Source organism: Folsomia candida, unplaced genomic scaffold (genome assembly GCF_002217175.1).
Source record: "Folsomia candida strain VU population unplaced genomic scaffold, ASM221717v1 Fcan01_Sc002, whole genome shotgun sequence".
In the NCBI taxonomy this organism is placed as follows: domain Eukaryota; kingdom Metazoa; phylum Arthropoda; class Collembola; order Entomobryomorpha; family Isotomidae; genus Folsomia; species Folsomia candida.
Window position 1 is genome coordinate 16,283,174 of NW_019091194.1, and position 14,048 is coordinate 16,297,221.

The 14,048-nt window shown below is 37.0% G+C and overlaps 3 protein-coding genes across 3 annotated transcripts; all 3 read right to left on the minus strand.

Moving 5' to 3' along the window:
* Positions 1-2,542: 2,542 nt before the first annotated feature.
* LOC110844675 (acetyl-coenzyme A synthetase 2-like, mitochondrial) lies at positions 2,543-6,890 on the minus strand. The gene is made up of 15 exons (XM_022090940.2): positions 6,174-6,890; positions 5,641-5,764; positions 5,517-5,558; positions 5,143-5,400; positions 4,734-5,077; positions 4,612-4,663; positions 4,495-4,518; positions 4,351-4,422; positions 4,136-4,247; positions 3,941-4,048; positions 3,808-3,868; positions 3,434-3,742; positions 3,153-3,341; positions 3,049-3,074; positions 2,543-2,968 (listed from the first exon to the last, which is right to left on the minus strand). Exons 1-15 carry the CDS (start codon positions 6,363-6,365, stop codon positions 2,830-2,832), a joined length of 2,052 nt encoding a protein of 683 aa, XP_021946632.1. The 5' UTR covers positions 6,366-6,890; the 3' UTR covers positions 2,543-2,829.
* A 505-nt stretch (positions 6,891-7,395) lies between these two features.
* On the minus strand, positions 7,396-9,568 carry LOC110843146 (mitochondrial import receptor subunit TOM20 homolog). The gene is made up of 5 exons (XM_022089081.2): positions 9,440-9,568; positions 8,894-9,083; positions 8,564-8,716; positions 8,381-8,493; positions 7,396-8,260 (listed from the first exon to the last, which is right to left on the minus strand). Exons 2-5 carry the CDS (start codon positions 9,024-9,026, stop codon positions 8,147-8,149), a joined length of 513 nt encoding a protein of 170 aa, XP_021944773.1. The 5' UTR covers positions 9,027-9,083; positions 9,440-9,568; the 3' UTR covers positions 7,396-8,146.
* A 263-nt stretch (positions 9,569-9,831) lies between these two features.
* LOC110844514 (suppressor of cytokine signaling 4) lies at positions 9,832-13,463 on the minus strand. Its single transcript, XM_022090732.2, has 9 exons — positions 13,146-13,463; positions 12,733-12,929; positions 11,988-12,611; positions 11,515-11,711; positions 11,390-11,426; positions 11,159-11,294; positions 10,966-11,086; positions 10,744-10,870; positions 9,832-10,626 (listed from the first exon to the last, which is right to left on the minus strand). The coding sequence occupies exons 3-9, from the start codon at positions 12,520-12,522 to the stop codon at positions 10,544-10,546; spliced, it is 1,236 nt and encodes a 411-aa protein (XP_021946424.1). The 5' UTR covers positions 12,523-12,611; positions 12,733-12,929; positions 13,146-13,463; the 3' UTR covers positions 9,832-10,543.
* Between the last annotated feature and the right edge of the window lie 585 nt (positions 13,464-14,048).

The window sequence follows — 14,048 nt, forward strand, 5'->3', positions numbered from 1 at the left end:
CATTTCTGCATAGATAAATTATCATCTGCTCTGATGCAGCCAAATTGCATTTAATCTTTAACCTACACATTGACACACTTAATTTAAAAATTATTGATCTTGGATTCCACTATATCCATCTCTTTGATTAAATTACTATGTAATTAACGCGATAAGGTGAAGGTCTCGTCCATGAACGGACAGAACGCAGAAGAAACCGACGATTAAGGTTAGGAATGAAACTGGTATGAATTAAGGATTCCACATTGCCAGGTATTAGTTAATAACTCTGAACTCTGAGTTGTACGATATCTTAAAATGTGTATCAATTACAATTTGTCGCACACGTCTAGTCTTCATCACGTACATAGCATAGTGGTATTTTATGTGTGTGATGATCTGTTCCTCAGGGCAGCCGTCCTTTCCTTATCTTCTTATTACTCCTTGGATGGAAGCAATAATAAATAAATGGACATGTTTTTGTGTTTATCACTTTCCCCACGTACACATATTTAGTGGTGTAAGTTAGTAAATAAATACGAATTAAGGTAGATGACGAGGAATGTTTTATTCCATTCTGATGCTGATACTGATGCTGATGGTGACACGCAAATTTTCAGCGGAATAAATTAATCCAGCGTCTCGAGACATGATTCTCTCGACAGATGATGAGGATGATGTCGCCAATTGGCGATTGGACTCTTCGACTCTCGGAGGTTGGCAGAAATAACTGGAAAATTCCAAACTAATCTGACTAAAATTTGAGTACGCTTACACAGTTTTTAAATGTCTCCCATTGTTACGAATAATCAATGTGTTTACTGAAGCGGATAGACAAACTGAATACAAAGCAAGCTTTGACTAGTTAAACATCAACAATTTTGCTTATATACTAATTTTCATTAATATTATTATTTTGACGCTCATGCATTCAGTCAACGATGCTTTGTTTTAATTTACGTTTCACATTGCTTGCACACTTTTCAGCGAATAACCTTGATGCCGTAAAAGAGGGGCGAAATATAATTTTCCATCCAATCTAAAATTAAGAAAGCATGAGCTGTTGTACATAATTTGTGGGCTATACTGACGAAATTTCTCCATTTTCAAGTTAAGTCCGTACATGATTTCAAAGTCAGTTATGCCCGTAAATGCTTCTCATCCACTCGGAATACTTGTGGCAGAATTGTGAGACGGCAAAAATTGAAGACATCTCATCTCATTTACTTCATGACCACTTGTCAATCATGATCTAATAAGATTATCTAATTCTGCATCAGATAACTGCTGCTTGCATTAGCATGTGATTATCAATCTACACTTTTAGGCTTCGTTATTGACGGGCGATGATATAATGCATGCTTAATAATAATAAATATGTAGGCGCATCCACCATATTTAATATGGGGGTGATCTCTATGATCTATTGCCTGACGGTTCGGATGTACAAATTCTAAGGTGGTCCATCCACCTAACGTAAGCTGTATAAGGTCCACGGTGTATCTCATTAAAAACGTTCTTTAGAACCTATTTGTACATTTCAAATGCATGGCATAATTAGTAGTTGATTTTGTATGCGTTCTTCAACATTCTTTTTCTTAAATGAAATAAATATCTACGTGTATAATTTGATTGACGAGTACTATTAAATACATAATGAAAACCGAATAATTGAACTTTGGGTAATGTTTCAATTGTGTTTCGATATTCACAACAGATTGGAATTTGATTAAATATATGAATGTAATAACTATGCATGTATGCTTTACTACGGTCATTAAAAGGAATGACAAAATTTATGTATTTAATATCACAAATTGTTTTTCAAAAATCTATTGTGTATTCATTCTTCAAATTTGATATCCACCCAATTTCAATTAAATCAATAGCTGATTATTCGACGACACGATATTATTTAATTGATAGCATAACAAGCCGTTGTATTAATTCAATTAATCAACAACGCGCAAAATCATCTACTTTCCTTGTCCTGTCTGAGGTCATACGCTAGAATAGAAGCAACAATTATGTGCAAGCCATACCCAACGGCTCAACATGGTAAATATAAATGCAGGACAAGAAATAAGTAATAAGCTTTGTTAATTTATTGAGCTATTAGCACATCAAAAGTGTAAATTTGCTTTTAATCAGACTGTTATTATTGGATGGCATCAAATAATTTGAAGGAATGCATGAACTCAATTAATGCATGATCACTCATTAACTCACATGGTTATCGGTTCGCTAACAAATGAACAGTTTCATCAAGGTGCCAATTGATGCCATGTATTGGTTTCAAATAACTATATGCAAAATATGCAGCTGGAAAAACACCACGCAGTCAATCGCCAATTACATGTCATGTAAATCAGAATCGCACCTTTGGATATCTACATAAGCTTCCCAATATGATGAAAGAGCAGAATAAGATCTAGATGTGTACATATATACATATCTGTTTGTTCACTCTTAGAATATGAGAAATTATGAACCGTTATCACAAAATGGAAAAGATAAATGATCATAAATAGCACCAAATTAGTACATCTCAGACATAATACAATTACCAAGTCTGAATATAACTCATTGCTGCTTTATTACTTCGATTGATAACAGAAATGTTAGTTGTTTATATGGATTTAACATACTGAATATTCTGAATTTTTCAAGATAACATTGCAAGTAATTATTGTCGGCCTTCAACCAGTTCAAACGTTGCGGTTTTAACTTCCTTTCTTTAAAAAAGCTTTGAAAACTTAAAAAAACAAGGATAGGAATTTAAAACATAATTTCATAAAAATAATATTTATAATGTTTTAAAAGAACCGTGAACATATGAAATAGTGCTTCCTATTTTAGCGACTCTCGAGCTTTAACCAAACTTTTGACCACTGACGGATCGGCCAGTGTGGAGATATCACCCAATTTTTCCGGAGACGTTTCACCCGCGGCAATCTTTCGTAAAATTCGACGCATTATTTTTCCAGACCTGAAAAATAAATGGACACAATAAATAGTTGGGTCTCGTAGGCCAATGAGCACACTTATTTCGTCAGTAAAACAACTCACCTAGTTTTGGGTAATCCATCATGGAACTGAAAAAATGGATTGATAAGATTGTAATTTTCATTAAAATAACATAAAATTTTACTTTCATCATGGTGTATGCTTACCAGGATATAATCTGGTATGGCGTACCCAGCGATTCGCTCTTTGCATAGCTTTTTGAGCTCTTTCTCCATTTTCTGCCTATCTAGGTCTTTCCCTCCTTCTTTTAAAACTACAAAAGCAAAGATCCCTTCGCCCTTAATTTCATGAGGGTATCCAACCACCGCTGTTTCACTCGTAAATTCATGCTCATCCTAAAATTAAATTTGAAAGAATAATTTAATCATTTCTCAAGTCAGAGAGTAAACACTTGTAGGTTTATACAGTTGTATATGTATATTCGTACCATTGCATCCTCCACTTCCGCTGTCCCCAATCGATGTCCAGTCACGTTGATGACGTCGTCCATTCTTCCTGTGATTCTCCAATATCCATCTGCATTTTTTATAGCCCCGTCCCCGGAAAAGTAGTAGGGAGCAAATTCCTTAAAATATACCTCTTTAAATCTGGCAGGATCTCCCCAAATGCTCTGCGCTAGGCCTGGCCACGGCTTCTCAATACAAAGCGCACCCTCCTCCTGGCCCTCAGATTTCGCAGAGTTCATCAAAACTGGTTTAATTCCGTAAAAAGCTCGCATGGGCATGGCCGGAAGAACCTGCGAAAAATCCACATGAAACCAACATTGATTTTTCACAAGTTACAAATGTATCAAGTTTTTACAGGGTCAGTGGGGCCACTGGGACGAGGAGTCAAACATATACCCCCCGTCTCGGTCTGCCACCTACAAAAAAAACACTACCAATAATTATACGAAGGACATAAAATGAGGAGGAAATCACGATGGCACCCCCACCATGTGTCCCGAACCACGCATCGTTTTTCACCAACAACCTCATGAAACCATTGCCATGCTTCGTGGTTGATTGGTTCGCCCACGGAACCCAAGACCCGCAACGACGACCTGAAAACGAGTCAAGTTATCGTCAAGTCTTGTTACTTTTGAATTTCCTGTGTTATAAATATTTAAAAACCGTTCAATGGATTTTACCTGTCATATTTTTGCACCCATTCGGAACCAAATCTAAGCAGTAAACGAATTGCAGTTGGGGCGCAATACAAATGTGTGAGCTGCAGTCGTTGCACCATTTCCCAGTAGCGACCTGAAAGTATTCCCCCAAAGCAAACAAAATCAATTACCTAAACTTATACGTACAATGTTAACACAGAATGATAAATTCACTATATTTTCTATGAAATTTTTACCAGGGTTTGGATATATTGGAGTTGATTCAAAAGCTAAAGTAGTCCCACCATTGGCAAGCGGTCCGTATAGTACTGCGCATGATTAAGTAAATTCATGAATCATATTTCAATGGACATCTAGAAATAAAGGTACTACACAAATACCGTAACTGTGGCCCGTTATCCAGCCTTGCGATTAGTGAAAAATTAGAGGAAACATAAAAGGCATACTTGTAAAACACTAATAATATCTTTTTAAAAATAGCTGAGAAGATTCTCTACCTATGTCTGCCACACAGCCAAATATATCCCCATCACGATGATCAAAGACATTCTAGACAACATCGTTTATTATTGTACATATTTTTACCGACTTGTATTACGTAACTGGACTGATGAGTTACCTTGTAGGTGAACATGGCATATAGGAGGTAACCTCCCGTCGTATGGACGAGCCCTTTAGGCTTTCCTGTACTCCCAGAAGTGTACAGGATGAACAAAGGATCATTGCTATCAACATACTCAATCACATCGTTCACATTTTTTGTACTCGTGTTCATCAAATCCTGAAGAAAGTGGTCCCTTGGGTGTTGCAACTTGACACGACTTGTATCTCCGTCTCGAGCATCCACTAAAACGGTTTTGACACAGGGGGCATGTTCTAAAGCATCATCGACAATTTTCTTGAGTTTTAGTGTTTTTCCTCCACGACGTGCAATATCCGTCGTGATGACCACGGTTGCACCCGCTGCAGGAAGGAATACCCCGTTCTTATAAATTATTACACGATTAAATCTAAATATTGGAACTCACCATCATTCATTCTGGACGCTAAGGCATCTGCACTAAATCCTGCAAAGACAATGGAATGCACAGCTCCAATCCGCGAACACGCCAACGCCATGGCGCATGCCGTGGGGCCACATGGCAGGTAGAAAGCAACGCGGTCACCTTTCTTCACATTCCCCACCGTCCTCAAAATGTGTGCATATTTGACCACAAGTTCCTTTAGTTGACCATACGTGATGAATTCATGGTGACCTGGCTCGTCCTTCTCATAAATTATTGCAACTATAGGAAATCAGAGACAATGTTAAAATTTAAGAAAAGCCCGAATCACGATCTCAAGGCAGAGATGGTGTATAAAATTCATGAATTTACTTCAAACCAATGTTTTCCTTACTCACCTCGGTCGGGATGATTCTTGGCGTGTCTGTCCACACAGTTGACTAAAGAGGATTGTATAGCAAAATTAATAAGGACCAGGCCAGGGACACATACATAATACTCAAGTCAATATCACTGCCTTACCAGATACGTTTAGTTTTCCTCCAACAAACCAGTTGACACCCGTTGTAAAATCCCCTTGAATTGTCGTGATAAATTTCTGATGCCAGTCCAGTCTTCCAGATACAGCTTTCCAAAAAATATCCGGCTTTAAATCAAATCATAAGAATATGTATCATCAACATCAGCCAACCCTTAACTGTTTACATTCCTTATCATCCACATATGTTAATAAATATATGACATTACACGTATTTTAAGGACAGAATTGTCTACATGTAAGTCAATAGACTTGGCTCTAAATAGGCTTGAACCTAAATGTATGTATGCATAATAAAATTCATGAACTTAGAAAAGTGTTCCAACATATAAGTAATCTCGCTGCATACAAACTCAGGATCAGTTTATATCACTGAAAGTCAACTACTTGCTTGAGTAAATCAAAGATTGCTGGGCATTTTGCCTGAATTACACATACTTTTGTCAGGTATGCAAATGCCTGTATTTATGTATAACCAACGGAGCTTGTTTTGCTATGCACGAATTACATAACTGACCTTCTCAATGCTAAAGTTGTACAAATCTGCGTATGAATTTATGGATAGATCCATTTGAGCAACTTCAGGAATCGGCGTGCTGAGAAATGTGCGAGGATGTTTTGAAGAAATGGTTGAAACTGAAGAAGGGAGGAGCAGACATCTCTGCGACCTTCCCACCAAGGCCAATGCCTGTTGGGAATGTTTCCACATTTTTCTGTCGGGGGCACAGGTCAATTCTAGTTGCACAAAGTTGCAAAAAAACTTCGTCTGCACTAGCGTCTGTAAAACCCAACTGTTGTTTGCGTCGTCGTTGGATCACAAATGTGCACTACACATGTAACATTCAGAGCTGGAATTTATCGATCTGTTTATTTATCCTCCGACTCGGAAAGACGCTTCGGAATTCGGATAGTCTTCAGCCTGAATTTTTCGACTGAACACGTTGCCCAAACTGATCAGCACCAAATTGTCGAATTACTTATTATGAGGTATTACGAGAATGGCGTTGGGAAGGAGTCGTACTTTTACTAATCGCTACAATATGATGTCGATGATGACTGAAGGTGACCACTTGAGTGGATTAAATGTCCACAATAACAATGCCACTAAATGTCTGTACAATTCAACCCACAACTTGTAGCTGGAGAACTAAACTTGCATTATTAGGGTCTCATTTCCATTGAGCAGACCTAATCTACAGCAAACAGCTCTCCTGTGTGGTGGTTTGGTTGTTTGGTTGCATTTTGGTTGGGATGATTCCACAAGGTTGTTATGTAACACATCGTAGCAAGTAGTGAATAATAATGCTGTGGTTCTTTAATGCATGTTTAATGGGCTTGCCGATTGTGTTCCATCATTGCACACCATTTGCAAACTTATCTATATAATATTAAGCACAGACTCAAAGCATGCAAATCCAACCCAGCCAATGGAAACGGGATAAACTGCTATTAAAAGTATGCATGTTTATACACGCACTTATATAATCATCATGAGAACTTTGGCTGTGGGCAAAAGTAAAAGTAACGCCGTGCTGCACCATGTGCTGCACATGTCGTTGGGATTTGGGTGACCCAAAAACTCGTCAAGCCGCTGTGATGATGTTGTGGGTCATGTTTAGAAATCATTTCGAGCATGGCAAAGGATACTTTTTCATGAAACCTGATTTGGAATCATTGCTTTACTTTTATGCAAACCATCAAACGTCAAAAATAAATCGCAATAGAACGAAACGTCAAAATGCGGAGGGATGGACTTTTTTTTATTACCGAAAGTCAACTTTAGATGAGTAAATTAAACAACTTATAGTTACCACGAACGCACTATATATACATCGCAAGAAGCAACTATGGTTCAATTTTGTTCTGACATAAACTTATATTGTTATATGATACCTATTTCATCTATGTATCAGTGATGAGTCTGGGACTTTAGCCAAAAAGGCTACTAAACAATTAACCTGACAATAAAAAACAATGGTTATTTGTATAAACCATTTACATACAAATCTGACTAATAGATTGTAGACTAATAATAATTATAATAATAGTAATGCTACGCGTGAAACTAAAGTATGCAAAATAAGTAAATGGTCCACACTGTGGATTCCACAGTGACTACGCAAATAATGACTACAAACTTCTAAACAATCGATACACTCTGATTAGAGCAGTATTACAACTAAAGTATTCATTTAAACTTCATTCTAGACGAAGTTGGAGGGTCTATGTGTCATCGTTGACTAATTTGAATCAAGCTGGTAGAGAATTTAACTTAATCATCATGTGATTGTGTATTATTTTTACTTTGACAAAGGTAAGGCAAAAGTTGGACGCTGCATGATTGACCAACTCCTGAAATGTACTTTTTAATTGAAAATTAAACCATAGATTAATAGAAATTGAAGCTGTCATGAGTGAAGGAGTGAAGAGGGTTGGCGTTTTTTTTTCAGTTTCATCGTTTACGAGTGTGTTGTTGGTTTATTGTATTATTTATTCGAGTTCATCATCAACGACGGTAACAGTTGCTCCAGACGAGGTAGACATTCCCATCCCGTTTCCATCATTAAGAGCACCAAAGGATTCCATTTGTCGAGCATGAACAGCCTAAAACATGAACAAAGTGATTATCATAAACTCGTGCTGCCAGCCGAAGACTCTTTCTTGAAAGCAATTACATACTCGAGTTAAAATTAATTGTTCCCAATCTAAAAAATGTAGACTTACTTGACCGATCATCGGGAGCCTTTGGAGGAGTAGATGGAAAACTTGAGGGGGCAAAGTCTGTTGCAAAATGGTAAGGAGCTGTTGGGGTTGGCCACACACGGCAATTGCACTTCCTAAATTAATTAATAATTACAAAATAATTTACATTTGTAAAATAAAATAATCAAAACCTATAATTCTCACCAAGATGTTCCACAGCGCTGTCAACTTCCCCCTGACTGAGCAAATCTTCTCCCAACTGCACTTCTGCCAAGAAATATTTCTGCACTGCGTCCTGATCTCGCAAATCGGGGAGTTTTGAACCCGACACCTTGGCCAGACGACGTTGCTTCCTCTCTGTAGATTTGATCAAAAAATTATAAGACACTATAAATATAACTATTTATTATTTAGATAAAAATGCATTTTCATATGTTATTTAAAAAATGCTAGGCCTTAATAAACAAGGATATCTTCAAATCAATGATTCCCGAAGCAGTAACAATCATTGGTGTAGTTTATAAATGTACTCACTTTCTCGAAGATTCTTTTTAAAGTTTGGATCCGAGCGTCGACTGTGGTCAAAGTACATGCAATATCCCAGTACAATGATTCCACTTATGGCAGCTCCAATAGCAGCCGTTCGTCCACTCATACTGCTCAGCATGGTAGTTGCGATGCTTCAATGATTTTATAAACCCAAATTAAAGATTATCCAATGATCCTGTTAATAAAAAATAACACGTAATTGAAATTCCTCAAGTCTTAGTAAAAAAAAAAAATTAAGTCTTGTATGCTTTCTTGGAATTCCGTTCCCCCTGTCGAATCAGTCTTACAATCAATCTTACAAATCGAATTAGTGCTACTAAAGGCATATTCATAGCATCCAAAGTAAAATTCAATTTTCCAGCATTATACCATGGAAATCCACGCAAGGGCATAAATTGAATGAGAATTTGATAAATATGCAAACTAATATTAAATGTACAAGAAAAGCGAAAGACAGGTTGATTTCGAAACAAGGTAACCATTTGGGTCAAGAAGATCTACAAAAAGTGAACTTTGTTAACTAATTCTTACAAATTTCCAAACTATTTTGTGTCAAGTCAAAAATGTCAATTTTTCTTTCCGGAAGCGAAGATGCGGCGACCGACGATGATGACGAACTGCGTGCTGCAAGTTGAAGAGATAATCTAATTCAAAGAGATCCGGCACTTTTGACGGGGCAAAGCAAGATTATTCTAACAACTCGGATTACACCTCATGCACATGCATTGCATTATATTTGCATATTAAAAATGTTTATGAAACTTTCCGGAACTGACGGACTAAAATAAGTTTGTTTTTGAGTCAAAAATTTTGACTCCCAGATTATTTAACTTGAACAGTTCTCAAGGGATCCTATTTTTTACTCGGTTATAATTTTTGTAAAATAATTAATTATGACTCGTTCCAATTTATACCCTTCATAATTTATTTAGTCATTCAAATTAATTTCATACTGATGGTCATGGGTAGTGGTATAGAGGGATTTATTTATCATAATTTTAAAGGTCAACATTTATATATATGTGTTTATATATAGATATAATATAACTCTACTCACAATTCTTTTAGACAGCGTCATATGAAATGTGAAACTAATTGCGATTAGAATAATTTAGACTCAAATAATCGCTGTATTTTGCTTAGTTAGGCAGGACATATTCCAGATACGAACGATAGACGAATCAATGATTGGCGAAATTCGAGCCGTGTTGATTGATGTTAATTGCATTTAGTTAAATAAATTTCAAAAGGTAAATTGCAAGGGCAAACAACTTATTATACAAAATTAATAGTTTTGATATACAACAATTACAAAATAATTATTTAGATCGGTAACTTCAATAAGTCGGTCGGTAGCATATAGCAGGCTGAGATTTTAGCATCTTTCTTAAGATTGAAAGTATATTCACAGCCTGAATCAGATCAGACTCATCCAGGAAACAGGATTGAATGTGCAGGATTTTTAAATTATTGCAAAATCAGTGATAATACAAAGTAACGATATTTGTAATTATGAACACACGACGCGTCCAGTCAACATTACACTAGTACCACATTAATTTCTCATAACATAAGATTACCATCTTATGAGAAATCGAAGTCAGACAAAATGTCGTCACAGATAATGCCTTGAGGTCATTCCAATCGCCGTACGCGTACGCGTTGTTTATAATGATACTCTTTTAGGTACATTTTGAGAGATTTTGGAAGGGGAAGATCTGAAACAAATTAAAAAAATAAACTTTAATAAGTGTTTCAGTATTTTACTAAGAATATTACTCAATGGAAACGGTCCATAAAATTTTACGGTATTAATGGTAATACTGGTTAGTTACCTTTAATTGAATCGTATTTCAAATGGCTGCATATCGTTGCTCGAGCCAAATGTTGCAATCCAAATGGGAAGATACGATGGAGTGGGGTGGTCAACATAGGTTCAAAGAACATACAACATGAAGGGTCCTATATATAGAAAAAATAATTAAATAAATAAATACGATTAGCAAGTTACCCTTGCGTATAGTAATATTTATAATAAAAAAGCCCATGTTTCATACCTTATAATGTTCGATTAAACCTGTAACGGTGGTCGAGGAGTAGACGGAGGGGTCATGTGAGTCGAATGAAAACTGATTGTTCCACTGCTCTATCCTGGCGTGCAAAGAACGACTATATCGCCTAATGAAAAAATAAAAATAAAACTCAGATGAAGTGAATGGGGAATAATGATTGAGCAATTAATATAGTTACCTAAAACTGACGGAAAACAGGTATTCTTCTTGGGCTGAATCTCTTAATAAGAATGTTCCCTCGGGTTTTCCTTCCAACAACTTTTCTGCCTCGTAACGATCAATTTTACCCCAATAAAATGAGCAATTTGTGATCTCTTTAAGTCAGACAAACAATTATTATTGTCATTATTATGTACTCTACGTCATTAATTCATGACTAATACAACTGTCAGACGGATATTCATAATACCTTTCAAGTCCGGAACAAGATAATGAATGAAATCCACCTATTAAAAATTAAAATCAGCATTAGTGATGGTGCATGCCTACTAAACTATATTAGATTCAATCCATTGATATTAAATCACATCATACTTGTGAATGGGCAGGATAACGTTCATTCCTGATGGATACTTCTCCGACAAGTGATGACAGCTCCACGTCCACACCTTCGGCCATCTCCCTTGCTCGTTGTTGCCTCATTCTTTCGTCTTCGTCATCAATAGGGTAGTCAGCAGGGTTAAATCGTGATAAATCTATTATTGGGGTGTGGCTGTGATGACCAACGGGATCTGAAATTGTAAATGGCAGTATAATATCTGTGGTAGTTTTACAAATCAGTCGCAAAACGCTGAAATTTTGCATGCTACTTATAAATATATATGGAGAGATTAATCCAAATAAAAATGCTACTTTTACAAAAAAAGGTAACCCGAAGGGACCAACCACACCGGGTTTAGAAATTAATCAAGAGAACAAGAAAATGCCTGGCTCAGGCTATAAATATAGAAAGTCTGCTGCTTTTGCAATAGACTAGATTTCGTAATAAATTTTCATATTCCGCTTACTGTTGGCAGTTGTGCTTGCAGCAGCGGAGGTGGTGGCAAACAATCTTTGAATCGTGTCATTATTGTTAGAAGTCAGTGCAGAAGAAGACGATCCAGGTGTGGGCTGCTCACTTTCCGAATTCATCCTTCGATACATCGTGCAAACACAAGAGAGAGATCCCGTGGGGGGTGGCTCTACATCTGAAGATTCTCCTTTTGATTTCCTCATGGGCCACTTTTTGTTTCGCTTCCCAAAAAATTCCTTTTTACTGGAACTGCCACTTTTAAAAGTACGACGTTTCTTCATTGACCAGTTATCTGACCGAGTTCTCCACGAAACACAAGTTGTTTCACCGCTTCCCGTGCTACTCTTCCCATCACTTTGGTCATCCGATTGTTGTTCCTTATCCTTCTGCAAATTGGACACGTTTGCGTCGCTATTGGAACAAGCTCCGTTAGAACATGATGATACTTCGCAATGCTTATCTTCCTTCTTTTCACTACGATCACTCATGTTGTATGAATAGTATACAAATTTCCCCAGTCTTGAGCCCATTCACACTTGTCGACAGCAGAATAGCGACTTCTAACACCTACTAACTCCACTGCTTTGCTTGTAGCAAGTATACTTTGACACGCAGTTACCTGTGTATAATATTAAAAGAAAGTTCAAGTTTAAATCTTCATGAATGACATATAATTTGGAACTCTTTAGTATAAATTTCCAACAAATCATTGATTAATGAATGTTGAGAATATATCTCACCAAAAGAATCGCAGAGGTCGTCGTCAATTCGTCATACATGCACCATGCAACTAAAGAAAATTTGTCTGTGGTCGTAGCCTTGCTGTGGTCGTGGCGTGACGCGCAAAGCAGTATTGCGGAATTTCCGTTTTTTGTTATTGCTTCGAGTAAATTATTCTTCAGTTAACCTCATTTTTTGCTTCCACTGCCACCAACTCCTGGAAACATAAATATACATAATGCACACACAGGTTATGTTACTTCATACTTGCAATTTGTTGAATCAGCGTTTAAACTGAATAAATAAATAAAAGTGTGCAATGCACAATGACACATACGCAATCCAATGAATTGCCAGACCATTGCAATCAAATTACTTAATTTAAATATGAAATGTAATGGCTGCGCCGAACAATCAGTAAAAGACTACTCACCAATTTGGCTCCAAGAATGAAAACGTTGTCGTTGACACGAGGCCTTGGTTAATTCGTGAAGCTTAAATTAAAATGATAACCGAGAAGAGGAGGAGTTGGTGGTGGGACAATTGCCTGGGCTGGATATTCCACTTATCGATCGCATGAGGGGAACAAAGTTGTGCAGACAGCGGAGAGGCAGGAATTGAATTGATTCCTTCGTTCCAGGAGAGCTGCTATTTTATTTTATTCCAGTCCGAAGGAAATGATGATGAATGAAGAACACTTTTTAAAAGGAAAGTACTATCAGCCACATAGTCGAACCACTGCACCACAATGTATCCAAATTCTCAATGCAATCCACACCAGACAGCATCACCATTGGCACGTATGCACCACAAATTTCATGACTTTACACGAAATTGTGCTTGCAATACTTTCAAAATTGTGAAATAGTGAAAATAGCAATGCTCATTTATATTCGCCAACGAATCATTGAAATTCAATAAATTTTTCTAACTGTTTGCGACGTTTCTAATTGGGAGGCACTAATAATGCTTCTTCGCATCCCGTGCTTGTTCATTCATGGGGCCGATGCTTGTTCATGGTCATCGTCGAAATTGAGGATGTGATGCGTGCGTGATCCACATGCCACTGTGAATCTGATTCTGAATGGAGAATGGTCGTGACGTCATTTCCTTTTACAAATAGAGAAAGAAGGGCCGTAGAATTGCACGTGTTGCATTTTATCATATCAACCAATCCAGAGACCATTGAGGACAAATTCGCTTGAAATTAATGCTGTATTCAATGTATCAGGGCTTAATTGGGATTAGTCTGTATTTAGTGAAATGAATGAAATGCATGGAAATGAAATTCTAGTTGAACAAGTACTGATGCTGCTGGCTGATAAAGCTTAAAGCT

What these genes read in the sequence shown, in the direction of transcription:
- LOC110844675 (XM_022090940.2), bottom strand. Translation starts at nt 6,365, where the DNA reads ATGTGGAAACATTCCCAACAGGCATTGGCCTTGGTGGGAAGGTCGCAG. An exon ending in TGGCTGTGTGGCAGACATAG is followed by an intron (nt 4,519 to 4,611) that starts GTAGAGAATCTT and finishes ACTAATCGCAAG; the next exon opens with GCTGGATAACGGGCCACAGT. An exon ending in TCCAATATATCCAAACCCTG is followed by an intron (nt 4,248 to 4,350) that starts GTAAAAATTTCA and finishes GAATACTTTCAG; the next exon opens with GTCGCTACTGGGAAATGGTG.
- LOC110843146 (XM_022089081.2), bottom strand. Translation starts at nt 9,026, where the DNA reads ATGCTGAGCAGTATGAGTGGACGAACGGCTGCTATTGGAGCTGCCATA. An exon ending in TAAAAAGAATCTTCGAGAAA is followed by an intron (nt 8,717 to 8,893) that starts GTGAGTACATTT and finishes TCAAATCTACAG; the next exon opens with AGAGGAAGCAACGTCGTCTG. An exon ending in GGCTCCCGATGATCGGTCAA is followed by an intron (nt 8,261 to 8,380) that starts GTAAGTCTACAT and finishes TTCATGTTTTAG; the next exon opens with GCTGTTCATGCTCGACAAAT.
- LOC110844514 (XM_022090732.2), bottom strand. Translation starts at nt 12,522, where the DNA reads ATGGGCTCAAGACTGGGGAAATTTGTATACTATTCATACAACATGAGT. An exon ending in TGCAAGCACAACTGCCAACA is followed by an intron (nt 11,712 to 11,987) that starts GTAAGCGGAATA and finishes TTACAATTTCAG; the next exon opens with ATCCCGTTGGTCATCACAGC. An exon ending in GTTATCCTGCCCATTCACAA is followed by an intron (nt 11,427 to 11,514) that starts GTATGATGTGAT and finishes AATTTTTAATAG; the next exon opens with GTGGATTTCATTCATTATCT.